At 45.0% G+C, this 24,716-nt stretch overlaps 2 protein-coding genes across 2 annotated transcripts in view; one reads left to right on the plus strand and one right to left on the minus strand.

Annotated features, from left to right (window-relative positions):
- Positions 1-497: 497 nt before the first annotated feature.
- Positions 498-2,864, plus strand: T265_03311 (hypothetical protein; the record flags this gene model as incomplete). The annotated part of the gene is made up of 3 exons (XM_009167757.1): positions 498-664; positions 845-1,373; positions 2,205-2,864. The coding sequence occupies 3 exons, from the start codon at positions 498-500 to the stop codon at positions 2,862-2,864; spliced, it is 1,356 nt and encodes a 451-aa protein (XP_009166021.1).
- A 917-nt stretch (positions 2,865-3,781) lies between these two features.
- The window catches only part of T265_03312 (hypothetical protein), a gene marked incomplete at both ends in the record, with an annotated part of 25,665 nt that continues 4,730 nt past the window's right edge, over positions 3,782-24,716 (minus strand). The window contains 9 exons of the mRNA XM_009167758.1: positions 3,782-4,296; positions 5,860-6,006; positions 6,757-7,077; positions 8,258-8,657; positions 11,043-11,362; positions 11,496-11,805; positions 13,364-13,738; positions 18,250-18,670; positions 24,193-24,275. Coding sequence (XP_009166022.1) covers positions 3,782-4,296; positions 5,860-6,006; positions 6,757-7,077; positions 8,258-8,657; positions 11,043-11,362; positions 11,496-11,805; positions 13,364-13,738; positions 18,250-18,670; positions 24,193-24,275 — 2,892 coding nt within the window. The remainder of the gene's footprint in view (positions 4,297-5,859; positions 6,007-6,756; positions 7,078-8,257; positions 8,658-11,042; positions 11,363-11,495; positions 11,806-13,363; positions 13,739-18,249; positions 18,671-24,192; positions 24,276-24,716) is intronic.

A 24,716-nucleotide genomic window follows, 5' to 3' on the forward strand; every position in this document is an offset into this window, starting at 1 on the left:
TGGCACGTATACCAATGAACTGCGTATACTTCATTAATCATCCTCCGTTGTGAGTGAATTCCGACGTTACGAATTTTTCCTCGATTTTTCGACCAACTTGGCGAAAAAATAGGGATTTGTGTGGCTCCCTATCTGCGGGAAGCTAGTTGGATTTCTCCAAACTAAGTGTATGACTAACAGCTGACTGATCCAATGTGATTACCGCCAAAGACAGTCGCCCAAGTGGTACGGATCGTTTTTTTGTCGTTCGTCCTGTGAATTAGTTGTGGGTGCACAAAAATGCAGGAAGCAAGTTGGTTTGTTTGCGAACTACTACTACTCACTATTCTGGAGAATCTTTGTGCTTATTTTATTGGAATCTACTAAGTTTCTAATCTGTAACGTTCTCATAAATGCACGTTAAATACCAGCCCTCATCGTTTCAGATTTCACTGCCTGAACGAACCATTTAGGCCGGTAACCTTCTGGCATGACTGTCTGAAGGCAAGTGACGGGCGATGACAGACGATCGTGTTGTTAGGTGGCTGAACGAGATACGCGTTCTCGATGGTGGTGTCGGGAGCGAGTGCCAAAAAAGATCACATCTTCCAATCGATGGTCACAAGGCATGGAGTTGTCGGTTACTGAAAGAAGACCCGAACTTGGTATGTGAAGTACACAAAAGGTACGATAACCTGTCTGACTTCCGCCTTCCGGTATTTGTCAGTTAGAGTGGTAAACTAAGGTAACGCTCCTTTTCAAGGTATGGTGACAGAACGGATGCGCGAAATTCGCCCTAGATTTTCACTTACACGTAATCTATGAGTGATCAGAACCTCATACGTTTCCCTTGGCTCTTTTTCAGCTATCTCCGCGCAGGCTGTGATGTTCTCTCGACCAATACCTACCAGGCCTCACCGCCAACCCTGGCAAAAGCGCTGAAAATCAGTGACTCGGAAGCAAGAGAACTCATGCGACATGCCGTTCGTCTGGTCCGAAGAGCAATAGCCACGACAGACGAAGAGAGTTTTGCCTCGAACACGCATCAGTGGAAGAATCGTAAATTGCCTGTATTGGTGGCTGGCTCCCTTGGCCCCTATGGTGCATGTTTAGCCGACGGTTCCGAATACTCCGGCAGTTATGCAGATAGGATGACCTTTGACGAACTTGTGGAGTTTCATTACGCCCGAGCAAAGATCCTAGTGGATGCTGGTGCCGATTTCTTGGCGTGGGAAACTATCCCCATATTGATGGAAGTAGTTGCAATAGTCGAGGTGATGCGACGACTACCCCAATCTCTTGCGTGGCTCTCTGTCGCCAGTTCCAACGGACAAACAACGGTTGGAGGCGACCCACTTCACCAGGTTGCTTTGGAAATACAAAAGTGTGACCAAGTACGTAGCCAACGGTCGCTTGCACACATTACTGCAAACCTAATATGGCTCATCTCCCATACTTTGCAATTTGGCTGACATAAGCACAACCAAATGCACTATTTTTTGTCCTCCCACCAACACGGTGTGGCCTTACTTTTCTGACAATTTAGCCAGGTCATGCGTTCGTAGGGTCAACAGTTCTATGTTGTTCAACAGGCAGGTGCCATTTAGACAACTGTGTGGTCTACTGAGGTCGTTACTATGTAGTACTTCTGCCTGGTGTGTTTTATAGACATGCATAAGATTTGTGCATTCGGGTAAGGTTGGGATAATGGTGGTTTCAGGAAAAAATGTCTGTACGTGTGACAAGCTTTTCTCAATGACTCGGGTAGGCTATAAATCAGCGTCATATGGATGAATGGCAGTAGCGCTGTCTTGTTTAATTGCAAGCTGGCCACACTGTTCATCAGCCACTCGTTGACGAATGGATGGAAGATAGCCCTAGAGATTCACGAGACGTATGTTTGCTGACTATTTTTAACGAGTCCAGTACTTGTCGGCATTCCACCGTAGCTAGACCTCACTTATAAGATGGGATCTAAAGCGCGACTTTGAGCAAATATCTCCCAACCAAATAATCCGTGTGGTTGAATCGTGGAGCCGTAAAATCCCGGTCCTCCGGCTGTATTATCTTTGCATGTTTACCGAGCACGTATCACAGGATTATCAATTTCCTGTGTGATGAATTCGGTGTTCTCATCGTAAATTCAATACTATTTTGACGTTAAAAGCAACCACATCTGTCAATCTCCAGATTCCCAAACTTGTCTAATACCGTTTTATTTGCAGATATTCGGAATAGGCGTGAACTGCTGTATTGAGCACGATAAAATCGGGCTGGCATTATCCAATCTCAACATAGGACAAGATGGGTGCGGTCCCGGTACGGACGACGGCTATCACCCGCCTCCTTGTTCAAAGCGCCCAGATCACCTGGATAAGCTGTCCACAAAACCGCGCAAGCTCTTGGTACTGTACGCGAACAGTGGTGAGATGTGGTTGCCCCCACCAAAAGGATTAAGTCGAAGACGTGGACGTTGGGTATGGCCACCGAACAAAGGACCGAGTGTTTGGGCACGTACGATAGTCCAATTTTCAATGCGCCGCTGTGCAGATTGGGAAAAAGAGTTGTTGAACGGTGTGGCTGTTCGACTAAGCGATCCAGAAGCGGTCTATCCAAAGGCACAATGGGTGGGAGGTTGTTGTCGTGTTGGTCCTATGGAAATCCGTCATTTGGCGATCTTGATGAAACCGGACGAGGTCCAAAATATTTTCCTTGAAACAGCCCTAACAAGTTCCTCTGTTCAATCTCCCGCGTCGACTGTGTTATTCAGAAGACAATCAGCTCGAAATAAGCGCAGATTGCCAGGAAACTATCGGAGAAGAATTCAACCGCCACGGGCTGTGAAAACTAGACATTCTGTTGGCCACAACCAAGAAAAACATTGACCATTTCCGAACCGAAGTATAACTCACCTCTCTGTATAATAAGGCAACTTTATTTTTACAAAAACTCTAAGAAAAAGAGGACCAGACCGATACAAATCACAACTGATTTGTAAGTCTACACCTCCAGCTTGATGGAACCTTTCAGTAATTTCCATTGTTTCAATTTTTCCGGTGTTTTAGGTCTTTGGAATAGTTGAACTCCATCATGGTAGGAAAATCTGCAATAATCTATAAGGACATAGGGTGCATGGTGGCCGGTTAGAACATTTTAAATAGGCGCGGTTAATTAGCACGAATGAAAACAACGGTAGGCCTTCGTGAATGATGTGCGTGTATTAAGGTTGACTGCACACACCCCGAGCAGTCTGAATCTTTACAGAGGAAACGTAATGGTTAGTCCGCAGATGTGTCAGTCTTAGTTAATCAACAAGCCGACAAAGGCGTCAATGTAATAAGAATCACGGACAATAGTTTATTAGTAATAAACTGCCATAAGATCCCGGAGCTTGCGGACCTCAAAGTTTACTCAATGATCGGACACATTGCTTTGGGAAGCTGATGCCAGTCTAAGTAATTACCCTAGAACGTTAATTGGAGGTGAATTACAGTCTCTTCTATCCCATACTGGGAATCTAGCGTCCAGCAACACACCGTTGGATCAGGGGGATCTATTCACAGCGACGTGAGATTGCTTTCTTCAAATACGAAATTGCCGTATATGCACACCTGTTGCTCGTGGTGGCTGGGACAGAATAAACACAAAAATTACTTTTGCAACAATGAAAAGGATACGGTAACCGAATCACCCAGAGATATCCATTGTTGAGTGAAACGAATCCGGCGCGTTGCCTCCGACCTTTGGGGGATGACGTTTTTGAGAGTTTATATATTGGACGGCGGTATTCCAAAGCCTTGTATCAACAATGGTCAGGGTCGCTGTCCTCATCAGCCGTTATTTCTCGCTCCGAATCGGAAGAGGCTTCGAAACAACCCTCAGCACATTGATCCACCGTATGTCCCAAATGGAATGTTGGGGTTAACCTGGGAGCACCAGGTCTGATTCTTGGTTGAAACCTGACGCGGATCGGGGCTGCTGGAATGGCTAAATAGATTCGCGTGAGTTGAGCCCACACAACTGGACGCCCATTGTTGTCGGTGGAGGTTGCGCCCGAGGAGTCCCATTCGGCAGTGTTATCCGGGCGCGACATCAAGCACCCAGCACCTCGCCCCAGAGGATCGTTTGTTTGTACAGTTCGACATCGACATGGCATGTAGAGCGGTAGGTCGCGAGTGAGTAAACCATGGACCGCTCGACGTACCTGGCTGCTTTGCATTGGACCGTCCATTGCTCGATCTGGACCGGCAAGGAAGAAGCGGTGACCCAACGGGCACTCCATCTCAAAACCGATAAACAGTTTTACCGTATCCGAATCTGAAAATGTCAAAAATGTCCTTAATACAGGCTGCTTCAGTAATAACACATGTTATACAATAATCATTGATTGCAATACTCAACTGACAGGAGAACTTATTAGAACAGCAAAATAACATTGAAGGTAAGTGATGTCAACGAAAAACGAGGAACGAATTACACTAGCCAACGCCTCATGGGTTTCGAATAAAAAACTACCGCGTTATAAGGTCTAAATAGCTCAGACAACTAGTCTGATACACCCTACCCTTGACGCTCGATAGCATACCTTTTAGACGCTATAATTGCCACAGTTTGGGGAACACGATTCTACCCACAAATTTGTGCAGGGACCATGTCCGTCCGCCTAACATCACAGCTGAAGCAACCTCTGAGATGCGTCGTAAAACGCTCAGTAGCCTCCAGTGCCCCACAGTGACCCCGGTCAACCCTTCAAGAAACACTCCCGCTGTTTTATTTTCGAAAATTAGAAACATACCGTCGTACTCAAGATAGACTACGTTTTCGCCGGTCACTATTTGAACACCGGGGATCTGGAGGCTTTCTGTCATTTGTCTAAACATCTCAAAATTGAACAAGGATGAAGAAAACGAATATTCTTGCTAGAGATCACGCTTGCAGGTAGGCTTCTGGAGGGTATCCATACCTTCCTACACACCCACAAGTCTGTAAATATATGACAGCTAGGCATCAGCGTTCACTACTCGTATGCTTATACCTGTGATGGAAACAGCTATGGAACACGCTCTGTTTTACAAATGTGCCCTGTCAACAGAACCAAATACTCCCCTAAAATCAAAGAACACAAATATTGAGGGTCGTGGTTGATGGAGTGTGAACATGTGGTTCACATCTATTTCTGGCCGATATACTGCTCGTTGTCTTCAGCTCGGGGGAGGGGGTTCTTAGCTCCCAGCCTGATTCTGGGAGTTTTGTTACGACGGGAGGTCAAACTGATACTTCTGCGATAGCCACGTTTACGAGCATCTTCTTTGAAGTAGGCATCACTACTGATTCATCCCATCTGGTTGCGACGGTCTCCCCTCTCCCAGACAAACGTAAATACGTTGAACAGGCAGTAACTAAGGGTTTCGCCTTCATCCCTAAACAAAGCTGGCGGTAGTTCGTCAGGACCAACGTCGTTATGGCGCCCACGCATTGTGTACCCCAGAAAACTTTGAGAAATCCAAGTTTATGGTCTGGAGTTCTGATACCGATCGAAAGCCGACTGAACACCAGCAGGTGGTCTCCGGAACTGTTGTTCAAAGCCTTCGATCCGAAGGTCTACTGAGTGAAATGTGTATTCAAAGAGATGACTACAATTCATCCTCGTCGTAATGCCATACCTTTTTGGGGTTGACGGAAGAAATGACTGACTACTATGTCGAATTCGTTATATTTGCACTCACGGTTGTCGGCGACTTTCATCGCAAAGTCAAAACTTGATGCTTGAAATTAAGTAAGACTGAATATGTGGTAGGTGATCTAGTTGGAAAGGCACATATTAATCCGGTGTAACATACTCTTGAGGTGTACCGCAACTTAGTCGGAAAAGAAACTGACCTGCTCTACCACCACGAAACTTTCCTCCGCGACCAGATTTACCACCACGACCGCCGCGATCAGAGAAGGCCCACGCACCGGCTCCAATAGTCACATCCCATGGTAGTAAGAAGTTGCTATTCCTCAGGAAGCCTCTGCAGGATAGTCCTGAAGTGCGACAAATAACATTCATGAAGGTGACAGCGAAATACAGCATCTGAACATGTCATCATCATCATCGATAGCATGACATCAGTGTTCAACACCGGTGCTTCACTGCCGTACAACCATGAATCTGAACATGTGCGAGTTCCAACTCAAACCTCGAAAAAACGTTGCTCCCACTTGCATAGTACACGCCATAGAAAGCATGTCCACGTATTCGTAAGGCGGACCGGGCATTCTCGTTAACAACCGGATCCGGGCGCTCTTTGATCGGCATCAGATAGGGCCAATTCCGTAGATTTGTCGGACGCCGTCACTCTGAGTCGCCGGATGGTGAACACCAGGAAGGAATGGTTTGAGACGTGTGCAAAACACCTACAGAAACTATAAAAGTCGTGAACCCTGCTGAGCTACATTTTGGCCCACTTGCGGGGTTCGAAGTACCGACGTCTGAAAAGCAGTGGGTTTCAGTCACAAATTCAATCGTTTAGTTGTATCAACTAACAGATCAAATCTGGTTAGATCAACAGGCCCGATTTGATAAATTCGAAAAAAGATAGCATCAGATGGACAATTAGGAGGCTTCTAGTGGCAACCAACTTTGTAGTAGCTCAGGACCCGTGACATCAATTCATCTGGGTGACCCACGTTGAAGAGCACGACTGTGATCTGCCGCCAGTCCTATTCAAAGAGCAAAGATCAAGAAACTCCACGAAAAGCCTTGGTCACACAGAAGCAGGTGCACAGACTCACCAGAGGAATGAGAATAGCTGAAATATTTTCCCAAAGCATAGATGGACCAAGATGGGTAGCGCGGGATCTCTCCAACGATCCAGTTGGAGGAAGGGACACCGTCCCGGAAGCGAACGACCAATCTTAGAGGAGCACTGTGCTCAGCTGGCATAGATGGACTAGGTGACCGCGATTCACTACAAGACCCATCTTTTGCGGGAAGACGTCGACATCCAGCCAAAGGTTGGTCGACATCAACTTCTTCCTCGTCTTCTGAAGGAGGGGCTCGTGAAGTGAGACTAGATTCGCTGGTACTATCAGATTCCGATCCTTCCATTGCGGCTGTGAATGAATTCGATTGAAAGTAAAAACCAGAAAGATAAACTACTGAGACTTTGAATGAGAAGCCAACTGGATACGGGTAGTAAGAGCCTTATAGCATCTATTGATAATCATCCAAGCGACGTTCACTATTCCAAACGTCAAGAAGTTCATTCTCGTTCTCGTTTCACAAGCAAAACCGTAGGACAGGGAACCCAAGGTAAATCAGTCACAGAAATTCCTTGAAGAGCGATCACCTTATCGAAGTTGTCTGCGATTGAAATCTCGCACAGCCAAGGCTTTCAACCATTAACCGTTCAGGTGAGCTCAACGTCTCATTCAGAAATGGCGACTACATAGTGTGCGACAGCTCCTACGTCCAACAGTGCACACTTAAAAGCTAGTACAAATAGCTTTTCTATCCTCGTTGTTTAATGGATACGAATGGACAATCGGTCTTAGGGTGGTTTAGCTAACCAAGACTCACCAGCCTACTGACCACAGCTGGGAGCTTTCTCTAATTGGTCTCACAGTAACGATCTTTGTTGTCACGTGTTGACCAATTGCAAATCCTCATGTGGTATGCTTGAACTTGTGATATCTCACCGGAATCAAATGAGAATTTTCAAAGAAACAATTCGATCTGCAGAGTAGTGGTTGTACCAAAACCTCTTTACACTGAACCGCAGTAGCCAAGTCTTTGAAAAACAACCAGAGCGCCAACAATTCTGGTGAAACTATAAAAAAGGGATGCAAGTGTATGTACGGCAAAGAGGAAAACAGACGATGCAGAGATGAGACAGAAGACATACATTCCCAAACAGTGATTTGTTTTGTGGATGGTTAAATTCTTTGGGAGAAGTACCTGTTCAGCGTGACGTATCAGACTGAGCCGGAGAAACACACTGTTCATTGTTGGTTTTTTTCTCATCAAACAACATTCCCTATCCTACTAATGACTTCTCATTAAGGGATTCACCCCAAGGAGGTAGAATTATGACTATCTTCACAAGAGTAGGCAACTCCACCAAGCGGAAATCTATTATTTTAGTTATGTGTGCTCGTCATGGGAAGAAGACAAATCACTCCTGAGATATGTGTTTGCCCACGTTTCCGCTGATACCAGCTTGGTGGTTCGACTACGCCCGCAGGTGGGTTTTTAATTTTGTACTTGGAGTACCTGCTTTAGAGTCATACTTACATAGGTTTTCAGTAGCATCGTTTTCGTTGGGTTGTTGGCGTGTTCTAAAATCTACATCTCCCAGTTCAGAGGTCGATAAAATCATCAACTCTTCCTCATCCGGTTGGGAAAGGTCCGCATCCGCTGGATCTGGTTGGTTCAGAAGAAGTTCCTGTGGTGACAGGTTATCTCCGGAATGCAGAGGACGATGATCGGTGCTCACACCCAGAGCAGCCATGCGCCTTGTGAGCACCGCGACGGGTGCGGCAGCACAGCTACCATCCGAGGGGATTTGTGATGAAGCTCGAAATACAGTTTGCCCTTCTGCTAATGAAGCAGTTGCGGCAACTGAGTCAGTAGGTAGACAAAACGGATGACCTTGGTCACAAAGGAACTGTGGCGCAAGAGCTATACTGGTTAGCTACAAGAGAAGACAAAAGCAGGAAAGTAACTTAGACATCAGTTCATCACCCAGACACAAAGGCGGTTTCATCAGGCAGTTGTGTGTCGAATTTAAACAAAATCTTATGTGTAATAATTTACGAGTACATTAATCACACTCGATAGGTCTCATTTGTCCGCATATATATATATATATATGTATATATATGACAGGGTGGAAACCGATTTAGTGTACCTAGCATAGCCGTCACCCCCTAGAATAACACAGTTATGACCCCAGGCTCCTCCACGAAAACAACAGCTACAGGGGATCATGATGGTTTCCGCAATGCACTGACTGTCATTTTGCTGATTAATGGGATATTCCAGCCGATCGGCACTAACAAAGACATAATTAGAACGAATGGGTGGTATTAGAACTGAGATAAACTATTGTATGATCGAGGGTTTGAGGAGTAACAAACAGATCGAATGGTTGTCACTACAACCCCTGGTGCTCAGCAGTGAACCTTGTACTCTGGAACCAATAGAAATGAACAGAACGGAATTGGTTCGAGCAAACATCGTACATCTCTGAACCGTCTTTCCCAGTTTATGAGATAAACGCCTGACTCTGATATCGTAGTGCATACCAAACCAATTACCGCATTGCACGTCCATAAAAAGGGGAAAGTACAAAACTTGATTGTCCTACCAAGAAGGCTTCTATAAAGGACGATGACGTGTCGTTGGTTGTAGTGACCAATAATAGAAGTTCAATAGTGACAGATACTAGTAGGGTTCCCCAACCAACGAATCTTCCATCTTTACAGTGAGACCAGCAACGTGAAAGATGTCCGGAGTAGATCGGGATGCGGCTCATCAGAACACAATTGCGTACTGAAAGAAAAATTACCTGTGGTAAATTCTACAAGTTTGTTAACGAGCCGAACGCCACAGAGGGAACAAGCCCATTTAAACAATCCTGAAGTGGAGTCGGCAGTCACACTACCCAGCCACGGGAACTGTGTCTCGGTTTAGGAAACAAAAGATACAACTTTATTGGTTACCACCGAGGTTTTCAGCATTTAAAAGTTACATTAAAGATGGTACAATGGGCAGAAATATCAATTAACCCCAAGGTGGCGTATCCTTGTCTGAAACAATTTATCCAGGATATGATTGTGGAGCGGTGCAGGAAATTCGCGGGAGGCCGAATATGCTCCCACCGAAATCTGACTAGCTCTCGGACACCGTTGAATTCGCTTGTTTTTTTTTGGAATGAAAGGAATGTACAGTATATCCAAATCGTCAACCAACGATATGTCCTCTCATCCGTCGAAGAGCAAATTATTGGACTGGAATGTCCGGAAGTCCTCCACTACATAACGATCAGTATTCATTATTGCTTAAAACTGGCAAGTGAGAATGGAGACATACTGGTTGCACACCCTCGGAACCAACCACCATGTTTCCCAACATAACACCTAAAATCATCCGGAGCGCTTGAACAGTCTCTAAGGTGGGGGAGGCGGAAAATACAGCGTCTACGTTGTTTAGGTTGTAGGGTTATGTGACATTGGTTACTACAGTAAACACATGCAGTAAAATGCCTTTGGAACCACAGATTCGTTTCTCGCGTCAGACCAGGTGACAATCACTACCATAGCCACAATGGGACAAGCCCTATTGTGGGTTAAATTAGTTGAACAAGTGGACTTCGGTTGGGCAGAACTTTCACACCCGGTTAAACAAAAGGCTAGTGGTCATGTCCTACGGTTCTTCTGTTCAAATTGATGGGTAATTTCAACCCCCCTCCTGTTTCTTAATCGGTTTTGCTACCCCTACAAGTGGAAGTGTTCTTAGTAGCGACTCTCATTATCCGGGCTTTCTTTAAGGGAAGGACTATGGTATATCAGAGAATGTGAGCAAAGTACACAAAAGATCACACCCCTATTACGTTTGTGCATGTGCTATTCAGCAGTTCATTTCGCCAGCTATAAACCGAGCATCAGATGCGAGAGAGTACCAGAAGCTTGTTTCGTTCGGTGAGGATCGAAACGACTGAAATCGCTTATAGGCAACGGTTTACCCGGTCCTCCTTTACATACGGATTCATGATTCAGATAAGTTTGATAGTAAGAAACACTGACTAGGAGTTTGGGTTGTCCGTTGGTATCATTATCCAGTGTTCTGTCTCGTCTAGGAGTACACATCCACAGAAACCGGGTTACATTGACCGAAATGGATAAAGTACATGGGCCGACGCTAAGTATAGGATGCCGAGAACGTCCGGGGACCTCAGTGGAACGTAAACATGAGGTATCTCCCATTAGACCAGAAGCTGTAAAATAACCGTTTGCTCTACCATAACAACCAACGGACCCGAGTATGCGAAAACAGTAGTGATCACGGAATGACTAACCTTGTTACAACACATGTTAGCCAACGTAGAGTAGAAGCGCCAGTTAGCTTCTTTGTAATCAAAGGGGTCCGGTCGCTCAGCCTGTTGACGACCACAGCTGCAGGCATTGATCAAGATGACGTCCGAACGATGTGGCATGACAGTTAGATGTTGATTGGTCTCGTCATCTCCCGACTCAGCTGGAGTGAGATCTGGTTTCTGTGACGAGCTTCCACCTACGACCGCTTCATCAGCATCTACTTTCGCGCCATCTGTCTTAACTGTCAACTGGTCAGTCAGGAGAGACTGGAGCCAGTAAATTCTCCACCTTCCAGAGAGACCTATGACGAATTGTGAGGCACGACAAAGAAAAACTGATGTGAGCCTGGCACACTGAAGACTGTTGTACCCAGGAAAAGTAGCTAGTGACAATCTTTGTGGAAAGTCACGAGTCAACACAACCGGAAGACTTACCGAAGGGAACCAAGTTATCCAAAAGGGTATTTGCCTCTCGATTCAATCCGGTGGCTAGTCGTGAAGTTATTATGGACTCCGAACATACAGCCTCTTTCCCAGCAGGCAGAAAAATGGCACGTAAACTTGCACCCTCCTCGGGGAGCCGATGGAGCTCATGCTGACATGGTTGGCCAGTTAGAGAAACTGCCGAGCAGGTCACACGACCAGCAAGGTAAAGATGGGCTAACCTTTTTGACAACTGCTCCAATGTTGCGAAGACAAGGGGACCGCGGGCCAAGCTGATTACCACGTTGAAGGCAGAAACGACCTAGAGGTGGAGAAAGCTATGCCGTGAGATTGTTGAGCAGAAAAGTGGGAATACCGCAAGTGGGTTCATAGCAGTCGGCTGGAAGTAAGTGCTGAATTCAAACGCGTTCCGCAATGAAAGATGAACAGAAAGACAAAGTGGATATCTAGATGGCTGCGTAGCAGGATGTCAATGGTCACACAGCAAACTCATAAGAAATCAGTCTCAAGATTGTAGGATTCTGACCTCCTTACAGTGTGGGCTCCATGCATTTCCAAAAGGTGAATTTTTCTTCGATATGGGCAACCGAAAGGCACAGTCTCTAAACGGCTTTCAGGTCAGTGTTCGAATTCAGTACTGCGAAAACAATCGCAACTCAGCAAACCCTATTTGGGAAGCCCTCTCGACGCTGAGTGAAGACTTTTTTTAATTAGAACTATGCAGTCCGCAAAGAATATTGATAAAAGTCTTGAGCGGGCGTTCGGATTTTGGAAGAAGAGTTAGCAGAAGTATACATGTTCTGCACTAGAGGGCATCTCTGGCACTACTTTTGGCGGAAAGCTTTTCATAGTAAACCGTGCTGGATAGGTTCAGTACAATGCACCGACAACAAATGTCCTAAAGAAAAACGAATTTATGATATCAGCTGATTGCACTAAGAATAGTGTTACGGTGATTACTGTCAGGCATCTATCTGAGGATAGATAGTGGTGGATGGTGGATAGTTAGCAAACTACCCACATCGGTCAGAGTAGAAGTACCTTACAAGTTGTCACTATCACTTTGTACATCGTAGTTGAGGTATACTGGTTCATAATTATGATGAACCCATACCGGTAGTCGCTTTTCTGCTGTGTAACCAGAGTAATCTAAAAGGCGAAAAATATAGACGTAGGGGTGTAGAGTTGAAATGTGAAACAATGCTGACCGTTGATTTGTCCGCAAACATTTTACCGCGGTTGTGGATGGAAGTGCTGTAAGTTTTACCGGTCATGAAACCTTTGCAAACAAACTGTTCAGCCAAGCGAACAAATCAACGGTCAACATTACGACCTGGGTCATCCCTTCAACTGCGAACAGACCGATTGTGGCCACTAGAAGCTCACAGTTACATCGCTGTATCCTTCTCATATCCTTATATAATAAAGTCGTGTCAGAAGGGACGGAAAGGGGGGTTATATAGGTACTAATTCGGCAACTCTAGCAACAAATCATGGAGATTTAGAAGCAGATGAATGTCGACTCAATGTAGGTGGAGTTCGTGTCACGAATTCGTGACACACTCTAGCAATGAATGTAACTAAGACCGAGCAGAGTAGAGTCAGAAAAACCCGCTCGTATGTGGAAATCGTTCAGAAGTAGTGCTCATGAAAGCAACCAGTAAAAGTGAGTTTCCCAGTAAATCTGGTTCGATCAACAAATCAGCTGACCTTACGTCCGCTCGCTATGTAGATACCACATAACAGAGAAATGTATCTAGCCTGTGTAAATTTTTCGACTGCTAACACAGTTCAAAAAGATCTGTTCGTGTGGGGCATCCCTCAAGAGCCAGCAAAAAAAAATCGCTTAAAAACCGTACCTTGACTAAATGGTAAGTGTTCGAGTAGTGAATAGGAAGGTCCTGCTTGTAATGAACTTCAGCGGCTGTCAATGCTGCCCGACATCGAATTTCAGAGAGCCTGTAAAGTGGATCGGTGCGAAGTGACTGACTACGAACGATGTCTTTCGTTGTATGCTCGCCGCCAACCACTGGGTCTTGACTAACCGAGCTTGGTAGACCGGAAGATCGTACTGTTGTACAGGAGACAAGTGCCATCAAGGAGCGATACCATGCTTGAGCAAGCGAAGTTCGTACCGAGGAATCTTCACACAACTGATCAGCAGAAATTTCTGGGACCACATCCGTTGGTAAGACGTCATCCGCCATGAGACTCGTATACAATTTGTAACACGCCTAAAACAGGAACAGATCGACCTGGTAATTTGGAAACCAGTTCAACTATTGCTGTTTGTGTCAGTCATTAGTTGAAAACCTAAACGAAAGTTAACATAACAGAAATGGTCAGTGTCAGCAAGTCGGTGATATGCCAGTAACTATGAAATTCAGTTCGGAATCTGAAAGGGTTTTCACTGTCAGTTATCGAATGGCACCCACTAATGTCAGTGAGCAAAGGATGTCTCAGTTACATTATGGTCCACAATATCTGAGAAACCAATCAATGAAAGTCAGATAGTTGGAACACCTATATAATGACCGACGAAAAACCAGTGGTTATGTATATATGCACTCATGGATCAGGCCTTATCATGTAGTAGGTACAGTGGTTTTCAACCCACTAGAAGAGCTTTGAAACCATCACTATCATCATCCTTATCAATGACAGTAACACCAGGGGAACACCGTCACAAGACCATGTCACTTTATGTGAATGGGGTCTTAAAATGGAAGGAAAGAAATGCGACACGGAGGGAGGGAGGTCTACGGCTAGTCTATTACAAACAACCGAGGTGCCTACATGTCCATCATTCGGTTGGACAATCTGGATAGAAACTGACAACCACAACGCCACTGCCATCGGTTGGCCACCATATTGTTCACTGTGTCCAGTCAAACACATAGAGGGGCACGTGGACCCTACTGTGGAAGGCGAGCAAGACAAACAGCACCCAAACTTATCATGACATTCTTCCGACAAGTCACGGCTTCAGAGAAGGTTGATAAATAATAGGCGATTTATTGCTAGCGGGCGATTACGATTTCCTCCCAGCTTACAGCTCAGTGCGGGGAGTTCAACCAAAGATCGATCAACACAAACTCAACGGAAGGCTTGTACCATTCAGACCTCAGACAAACCTTTCTGACTAGATGACCCACCAACACAGTAATCTGATCTCAGGCTAATGAATAGACACTTAGTAAGCATCGAATTTTTAGTGAAAAGGAACCGGCATCTGGATGATGCCCAGTAAGATGCACCAAAATAGTCCTGATAGAAGGTGAATTGCGATGCTACGTGAGCTGTTTGTAAATTCAAACGGCGCATGATATTCACGAACTTCTGGAACATACCCTGTTGTGTGACTGGGTGGACAAGCATCAACCGGTCGACAGAATCGAACGCAGTCTTGAAGTCAAGGGACACCAAGATTGTGAGGCGCCTGTACACATATCGTTTCTCTAACGCTTGATAGAGTATGAAGATGTCGTCCATACAACCCTTTCCCGGCCGGAATCCCGCTTGATGATCTCAGGTCCCGTCTTCACTGACTTCATAAGATGAAGTAAGAATATTCTGATTGAAACATAAGTCAGCCTAATCCCATACTCATTGTGAGCACCATTTTTAAGTATGGGGACTATGATCGACACAAGCCGATTGATTAGAATGGTTTCCTTCGCCCAAATAAGTTAAACAGGCACCGCCTAAGGATTTCACCTCCATTTTTGAATCGAGCAGATGGGAGTTCGTCAGGGCCAGCGACTCAGTGACGTTTGTGGGGTGAACAGAATTCATTAACTTCCGAAGCCGTCGGAGGTTTCAAGTTCACTGTTTAGGGATGCGTAGCGGGTCGGGAATCCGACAGGTGGCCAGTTTAATTGTAGTTGATTGTCCATTCAGCCCATTGATGCAAACGTTCTCCCTTCTCAAAAACAAGTGACCTGCTTTTATCGGAATTGTTTCGCCATCGCCCAGCAGAGGCCAGTTTGCGTGTCAGCTGGAACAGGTTACGCACATCCCGAGCTTCCCGTTTCCTCCAGCTCTTCACTTCTGTGGGCCGCCCAAGCTTTTTAATTTCCTCAGACGCTGTGTCACCTGAGGTCTGACAGTTTGTCGAGTGGTATTGTACTTTGGACCAGGAGAAATTTAAGTGTTCGAGATCCACTGCTTAGATCTAGATCCGCCGTTCCTCAAGCGGGGCACACTGCATCTTGCAGGGTTCCGAACAAAAACCTCTAGTAAGAATCCACATAAGAAAGGACTTCAGTAGGTGACTTTGTTAGGTGAGTGTTCTGGTTCAAAGCATTTGACTCAAAAGCCTGACTACAAGGCAGTGATGTTTGCTGGGAAATGTTAATGTATCCCCTTTTACTAAAGAACAAGTTGCTGATCCCAAACCTGAAGAACTAGGGGACTGTGTTAGTCTGGTCGGTACCCAGTGACCAAACAAGTATGAAAAACTTTGTGAGTGTCACACGTACACTCCCCAGTGTATGTCGCTAGATTATGTGTACGCACAAACCCTCAAACTGAGGTAAGGTCCAGTCTCTTCGTTACACACTTGGAAAAAACACAAACAGAGCATCCACCCATAGGGGTTTCCACTTGATCTCTAGGTTTTCAGGAGAACTTCAAAGAAAATTTACACCGAACGAAGTCCTAATCTGAATTGATGTATATTCCAGAATGTTTAGCAGTCAAGGACTGATCTGCACCAGGGGTAGATGAGGGAGCTGTGGTGAATTTGTATCTCAGGCAGCTTCTCAATAAAGGAGTACCAGGTACAAAGCGTCGGTCACTGCGTCTGAACCAGCTACTAGTGAGAAACAACTGGTAAGCGGTACAAAGTTGGAAAAGGCGCTCATCATGGATTGTACGTTGTATGCCAACTAAATATACCACCAAGAGGTGCTTTGTATGAACGGAAGCACTCTACTCATGCGTCTCTCGGTGTTACGACTAATCTGAACTATTCGTAGAGCATACGAGGATGGTTAGCTGTTGAGGGAGAGCGTGCTTCGCCGACTTGGAGTTATAATTAGAGTTCCGGTATGGCATGCACTTAATCGCGTTCCTGGTTAAGTGACTGACGTCATTACAACAAGGGTCCATAGAAGAGTGGTTGATAAATGGATCAAGAGGCACGTTAACAGATGACAATAAGAAGTGAAAGGACGCGCCAGTGGTGTCCTGTTTCCGTTTATATTTCTTGCCTTATGTAGGATGACCGAGATAATGCCATCACTTTATGGCCGATGTGTCATGATGGTACGTTCGGCTGTAATCTGTTGTGCGGGCTGTGGTACAATCAGTGCACCCAAAAGCAGACAGAAAGATTAATAGAGCCTTTAACCAGGGCCTTTATTTCAAAAGCCTAGACGCAATGCAGCGGTGGTTGACGTAATATCAACCAATCGATATCGTAAGGAACAAGTTGTCACAACTGCTCCAACTCCCAACCTGGAGAACCAAGTGAATGAAAATGCCAGAAGGTTCTCCACTGACCAACTTCGTATGAGAAATTGTAGAAGCTTCATGAGGATCCACCGACATAGTTCAATGGGTTGCTAAGCTTGACGAAAAGGTTCTGTCATGCTTTTAATTGGATCAGAAATGCTTCTGGAGGATAACGCTCGTATGCCCTGTCAATGGATTTCACAATATTTTGCATATAAAGTAGTACTTCTTTTTCAGGTGAAGAGCCACTCACAGAAACAGGCGAGAAAACGACCAATCGTCGAGCAACGACCTCAAAACCAAGCGATCAGAACTGTTTTGGCTTGTGAATGGAGATCTCTGAACACACGAAGCAGTACAAAGCTCACCTCTGTTTCATTACCACACTCTATGGCTTTTATAAACATACTTTGGTCAAAACTGGAGTTTGGATTTCTTGCTGGTGAGCAAAAATCAGCGATGGGGGAATGCGGTGGAAAAGGCATGAGTTTCCAGCAAACCTTATTTTTGATCATTTTGATCTACCTTAGACAGAGATTAGAAAATTCGAAAAAGAGCTAATGAATTTTGTATTATTCGTCCGGAAGGATGGTTTGCTGAAACTTAATCAAGATGATGGAGGAGTTCCTTCATGCCATCTCCCGACTAGAAAATTCACTTCAGATCTTATAAGCAGCCTTCAAAATCGAAGGGATCCAGCGCTAACGCCTCTACTTTTGGGGCACGAAACAACTGTCTCCTCTAAAGGTACAATCATCCAGAAAAGAGTAAGTCTTTGCCTCTCGGATGAAGCTGACTGAAATGGTCACTGATATGGTGGGAAAAAAGTCTCTCCTGCTCTGATATGACGACTTGGCATCTCTGTAGTTTGGCTGCACAAACATTGGACACTGCATTAATTGCACTAGGGCAGACGTCTGTTTGTAAAAGCACTTATTTCGCTCCCATCGAATCAGTTCTGTGCTTCTGGTTCGACAATCAACTATCACGTTCAATTTCGCTGACTGCTTGTTCACGTTCGGCTGGCCCCGCGTTGCCAATTAAGGGTGACAGGGGACCTTGGATTGTCGATGGGATACAACGGTCAGCCTTTAGAAATCTAGATAATGTCACCAGTAGCATTCTCTATTTGTCATATGGTATATCACGCTCAAGATCCATCCTTAAATGCAAGTGCTAGTGCCTAGGGCTGAATCTGCAGAAAATTCAGATAAATTTATCGATACTGCAAGATAGCTATAGGAACTAGTCAACACAATGAGAAAATCTCACATGGTCTCCAACTTACCATAAACCATCCTTTGCATGTGGGCAACTCATGTACCAACGGATTTTGACTAAAGCCTCCTGTACGACTGGCAAGTTGATCCAGCATGTTGCTCACATGCATGTGAAGAAACGCAGCTAGCGTGTGTTCCTCAGGCTGATCTGGAGGTGGATAGTCCCAAGCTGTAGGCTCTGGTGGTGCTTCAAACATCATGTCGGTCGGCTTAAGACAAGATTGAATCAAATGGCTACGCTTGGTCTCCTTTTTCGAGCTCAAATGACCAAAGTTCATATTGTCTAAAATAGACTCTAAGTATTCCTGTGCAAGGTCTCCATCGTGTACCATCCTTCGACCGCCGGATCCTGAGGAACTATATTCAGTTCCTAGGAGTACATGAACGAAGTTGTGTCCAGGAAGTATGAAGAGTTGGTTGACTGGTGTGCTGGAGAAAATGAAACGAGACAAACGCTAGGAGCTTAAGAAACCGTTCAACCAAGTGCAAAACTTCATCCAATATTTGACTTTAAAATAATAATATCGGTAAAGGTGTTGCATGCTTTCGGCAGGTTTATAGTTCAGGTTGCAAAATCGGTTATCGCGTTGCATCGTATCGCAAAGTGTTTTGGCTCTGGTTACCAGGGCGATCATGGCTGGTATAGGTATACATATATGATAGTAAAAATACCGTTAAAAAGGGGAAAGACCTTCGATGCGACGTCACAAACACGAACTAAGCAGTTACAAATCATTAGACAAGAAGGTAAACATCTCATATGCACATAGTCTTTAAAAATTGAACGTTCTCACGCATCTTCTTGAACTTTGCTGGATATTCACTAACCATAACACAATAATAGACGAGCACTCCGCAATTTCCACAATAGACTTCATCTTCCATCAGATGCGGGGCCGAGCTTGGCCACTAACCATAGACTACTCGCATGGTTCATTAGTAGTACCCATCGTTACGCCAGTAGTTGGACGCTACAGCCGTCACATATCAATCAACAGGTTCTGGTTACTGCCGCAGGGTCCAACGTTCAATTGATCCCGGAAACCTTGTCTCACAGTTACATTGCAGTTATAGAACCAACTAATTCTGGTGTCATAATGAAAGCATAGGTGGAACAACATAACCACTAGAGAATACGGTCTTGAACCATTACTGACAAGGTTTATAACCTAAAGGAATCGCCCATACAGTACCAACCGGGAGGCTCAGACATTCCGACTTAGAATAGCCAAAGAGGAGACTGATATAACTTCCGCATCTATTCATTCATTTGTCAGCTGTAATAACCGCGTACTTGTCGTACAGTGGTTTTAGCTGCCACAATTTTGTGCACCGATGATTCGGGGAGGTGGGGTAGGTAGTTGCGCATCGGAGGCGGGAGCTGATAACTTAGTCATAAGATTACTCATAAGATTGCTGTCAAAGAGTTTTCAGCAATATCAAGAAAGCATCATTAGTTTTTTAATCGTACAGTGCAGTGTGTTATAGCATACGAACACTGTGTCGATAGTAACTGGAAGTCTTTTCAATAAAATTTACCTTTTTAGACTATGAAGTCATCTGCGGCAATCCAAAATCGAGAGGAAATTGCACCTACAGATCGGCCGAATTCTGGCACTTTAAAACGGTCGTAGTGAGTACGGATATGAATCGAAGTGTCCTCGGTATCAGATATCAACAGTGAACCATTTTTAGTGGTTCCAGCTGACGGATGTTTACCAATAAATGGTAGAATTGCGTGGGTTATTGAAATTCTAAGCAAAGTCGTGTGACAGCAAAGCTGACGGTAAACTGTTTACGGATGCATGCGTACAGGCAGACTATCCCTTCGGGTCACATAGAGATGCTAGTACAAGGGAGCGGATAAAGAGACCGATGCAAATGATGATGATATATGTGCTCGCGAAAACAGCTGACACCCGTGAAATCGGCATTGTAACACCAGTTCCAGGTGTGACTCATGGAGGTACATGAAGACTATTTGCCTCAGTCAGGACGTTAAGCATCCTGGTGGACGAGCGAGTACATGACTACAGTTTGGAACAGGGACTACTGAAGAATAATACGCCGAGTCCCGTACCGCAATTTAACTAGTGAAAAATTCAGTGGGAATAATTTGATGGTCCAGATGATGAAATGTGTGCACAAAATGTCCGAACATGTGTTAAGCAAAAGAATCAAGTAATCCAAAATGTTGGCTTATTACCACACAGTCAATATTTTTGTCCGTCATTAAACTCATCATCACGTGGATCCCGCTACTCGCCAAAAGTGGATACCTATTTGGACACCTTTTGTCGATTCATACCATGTGGTAAGATGGTTCTCTATTCCCACTATTCTTCCATAATTTGGCGTGTGGCGAATACTACCATGAAAAATAACTTTTTATCGAACGTAAACATGCATGGCTTTGACGCAACGTGGTAAAAAAGGTAATTCAAGTTATACTAACTCCTCGTAGGCAGATTGCGCCAATATGAAAAGAGGACCAAGATGGTAGGAAAGGCAGATCACTTAGGTGTCAAGTAATATTTCCAAAAAACGACTGTCAGTATGTCAGTATGATCAGAGTCCTCAAAAGTGAATACCAAACGCAGTTTTCGATACTCGATCTCTACATACGGTTCAGTTTGGTCTTGGGTAAGCCTCTCACAAAACCAAACTTGTTCGCAAAATGAGTGTACGGTTGGAGCTACTTCTCAAGAACTTCGGCTCCAGAAATAGAAAGCCGAATGAACGTTTGTCCTTTTGGGACTGTTCTTGTCGTTCTGATGGTTCGAGTTTGAAACTAAATCTCTAGCAAGTGTCGTGGCGTCTGTGGAAAGCACTCACAAAATTGCACGGAGTGCCGCATCTAAACCCGTATACAGTCAGTACGATAAACGAAGGTAGTTTTGACCACCATGGTCAGAATGCTTTCAAACAACGCGGATTTGGCAAGTCTGACACCTGATGTAGAGGCCACTTGTTTCTCCAAAGAACACGAATGATAATTGAAATCCTGAGGACCTCAGTAGAATTATACAGTAGAGTTTCCACGCTTCAACAAACATCAACATTTATACTAATTGACGTTCGGGCTCATGGTTCTTCCAATAACATGGTTCAAAACGTAAAGCCTAGGATTTCTAGGTTCAATACAATAGAGCTCCTCGTGGTTGGAGATGTAAAATCGTTTATAATTTGCACAGCGATTACAATAGAAGGGCGGTGACTTTATCCTTTGTACAATTCAATTCAATGTATCAGCCATAAGCCGTGTACCAAGGCACATTGTAAAGCCTAGGATTTCTAGGTTCAATACAATAGAGCTCCTCGTGGTTGGAGATGTAAAATCGTTTATAATTTGCACAGCGATTACAATAGAAGGGCGGTGACTTTATCCTTTGTACAATTCAATTCAATGTATCAGCCATAAGCCGTGTACCATAGGCACATTGGTTCCAGCTGCTGCAGTTCCGATCACCGGGAAACGGGAGAGTGGAACATACCATCAAGCCTTGGAGGCGAAGGCATGTTCAGTTTGTTCGGGTAGCTACGCATCGAATGCAATAGCTTTGATGCACGAACATCACTATTTGCGCGATTGGACCATTCTCGCCAATGTCATTAACCACTGGTGATTTGAGTCCCAGGGTCCCCATCCAGGTAGGCGGCAGTTGCCTACCGGACTAAGTTTACTGGTTGGTGTTTTCGAACTTCGTTGCCAGGTCATACATTGTTCACCACTCGGTCGCTTCTACTCAGTACAGGGCTGGGAGAAAAGAGCTCTGTGAGGCAGACGGTCTTCTGGCATGTGGAGTACATGTCCTAACCAGGACAACCTATGAAGCGTGAGTAATCCATCTATCGCTGGAGAGTTATTTCTTACTAAGAACATCAGGCGTACCTCAGCCTTAACAGTCCGATGTTCCCATCAGACCTGTCTACTGCTTCAGAAACACCGATGATCAAACACTGACATCTTCTGTATGTTTTCTGCGCATGGAGGCCATGTTTCTGATCCACAAAGCAGAATGGATCGCACCAGCGCAGTGCAAACTCTTCCCTTGACAGACAAGCTTACATCACGTCGGTATCACAGGTGTCGAAGGTTGGCAAAAGCTGCCATGGCCTTTTGCGATTCGAGAAGTAATCTCACCTCCGGTCAGTCTACCGGAACTTATACAGCTGCCCAGGTAAACAAATTTATCTACCACGTCAATTGGCTCTCCTACAAGCATGAGGTGTGGGTTCGATCCCACCAAGTCTTGTAGCAGCACCTTACACTTTGCAGGTGTGATGCGCATGCCAAACCGTACAGCACAGTTATTTAGGTTATTTAAAGTGGTTTCCGCTTGGCAAGGATCTGAGATAAGGAGAGCAATGTCGTCTGCATACTCAATGCCTGTGAGGGAACGTCCCGGTAGCATTTCGACTCCCCCGGTTTCAGAGGCAGACAGATAAATTCCAAGCAACATATCAATAACAAAATTGAAGAGGAAAGGGGAAAGAGGACAGCCTAATCTTACACCACTGGATGTGGTGAACTCAGGCGAGAGCTTCCCGTATACTCGTACGAGTCCACAGGAGTTCGCATACAGTGTAAACAGCAAAATAATTCCCGGTTGCCCGTATCGAAAAAAGGTACATTCGTAGAACTTTGTTCTCAGCCCTGTACGTAAGATATGACCCATAACGCAGAGGGGCGACGCAAGGAATCTGCAATTTACTGAGTGTTGGTGACTGAAGTTCGCCTTGCACATCCGTGCGATTGAAACCACTTACCCAGAACATCCAGAACAAGCCAGACGAAAAGCACTTGGGTGGGTGGAACCTTTCCTAATAGCACTACGAGTGAGTGCGTGCACTTACCCTCAAAGTTAACCCATTTCCTCTAGACAGACAATCAAAATCCAGTTAAGTTGGTTAGTGTCGAACAGTTGTTTTCGTCCTTAGCTTCAGTGAGAACGTGTGTGCAGATGGACTGGGATGCCCACTAGTTGTTCGTTAAAGCAAGCTGGACCAGGTGCCTAATAACTCGGTATCATCTGACATGCATCAAGAAGTGGCTATCTAGACTGCTGAGGCATGAGCACATACATTTCAGCTCACCCAAAGCCTTCACACAGAGCAATCGACGTCACAACAGAGTACAACGCCTAGGACACACAAAACACAAATGCAGCTGGGAAACCAGCATCTTGCCGGTGAGATCGACTATGTACCGCGTTGCGCAGTCTTCAGCGGCATGTAGACAGAAACAAATCGAGCAGAGCAATTAAGGTACGAAGACGTCTCCGTATCCAGCATGAACTTTCATTTTATGTGGCTATGTCTCCCACCAATCTCATAACAAAAGGGTGTGAGGTTGGGACTTTTATTCGGTAGACGGTGATCGGACATGCAGAGCACATGCACCAACAAACGGTGGTCATGGACCATAATTAGAGCATGGTCCGGCTGCTCAAACCGAGGTGGACCCATCATCCACTCAAATACACGGAAGCTAAATGGCAAAAGAGTTTTGATCTCTGCGTGATACCAAAGTTTTACGGTGACCTTTTATCTGGAGGATATCAAAGATTTGCGTACAATGCGTTTCTTAAACGGTTTGGAATCGCTTCTGAATCATTCTGTTCGATGTTTTCAGCCCGTACGTTGCCAGTAAAATGTCTCCATGAGATCAGAACTTGTAGACGAACAGAATAGTTGGAATACACTGCGTACGAACACCGGAAACTTTCCACACATACATACACACACACGAAGATATAGACGCATTCACCCATGTCAACGGGCAAACGCAAATTGTCCTCACTTCCTGGAGTGGTGAACAGCGGCAGGATGCGGTACACCCGTTCCGGTATTCACACACCTGATAAAAGATACGTACTAGTAGTGCAACTGTAATTACGATGGTTACAAAATAAGACTAGCTACGCACCCACACGAAAATGTGTCCTTACTTGCCAGTAACCCCGGTTTCGTAGAAGGTATTGAAAATTTGGTTCACAAGGTTTTGCTCCAGTTGCTTGACGGAACCTGGGTCCTGAAACAGTTGAAAGAACTTATTAGAGAAAAGAAAAACGCGGACAAACAGAAATAAGCGGTGTCCTCTAGCGAGCGAGAACTGTAGGGTATGACAAGCTAGTTGCCTGAATCATAAGTGTCCAAGTGTTTAAGACTGGCGACGCAAGTTCGATTCCCTTGTGAATCTCCAAATCATCCACCAGTCCTCTCTTAATAATAATAACGTTTGTTTCAGAAGAGCTTGGTAAACAATCGGTAGTTTTTATTTGGGCAACGTTTCGCTTTTGACACAGAAGCTTCATCAGGCCAAGTGAACAGGTCAACAAATTGGCCAGGTTAAAAGACAGACGGGGATCCAATCAGTAAGTCCTCTTCAAACTAGATCAGTGTTGAGTGTCAATTAACGGCTCCTGTCGGCTAAATTGGGGGCCCACAACTTGAATTGATGGGTTGGGGGGGT

Source organism: Opisthorchis viverrini (genome assembly GCF_000715545.1).
Source record: "Opisthorchis viverrini unplaced genomic scaffold opera_v5_47, whole genome shotgun sequence".
NCBI classification, from domain to species: domain Eukaryota; kingdom Metazoa; phylum Platyhelminthes; class Trematoda; order Opisthorchiida; family Opisthorchiidae; genus Opisthorchis; species Opisthorchis viverrini.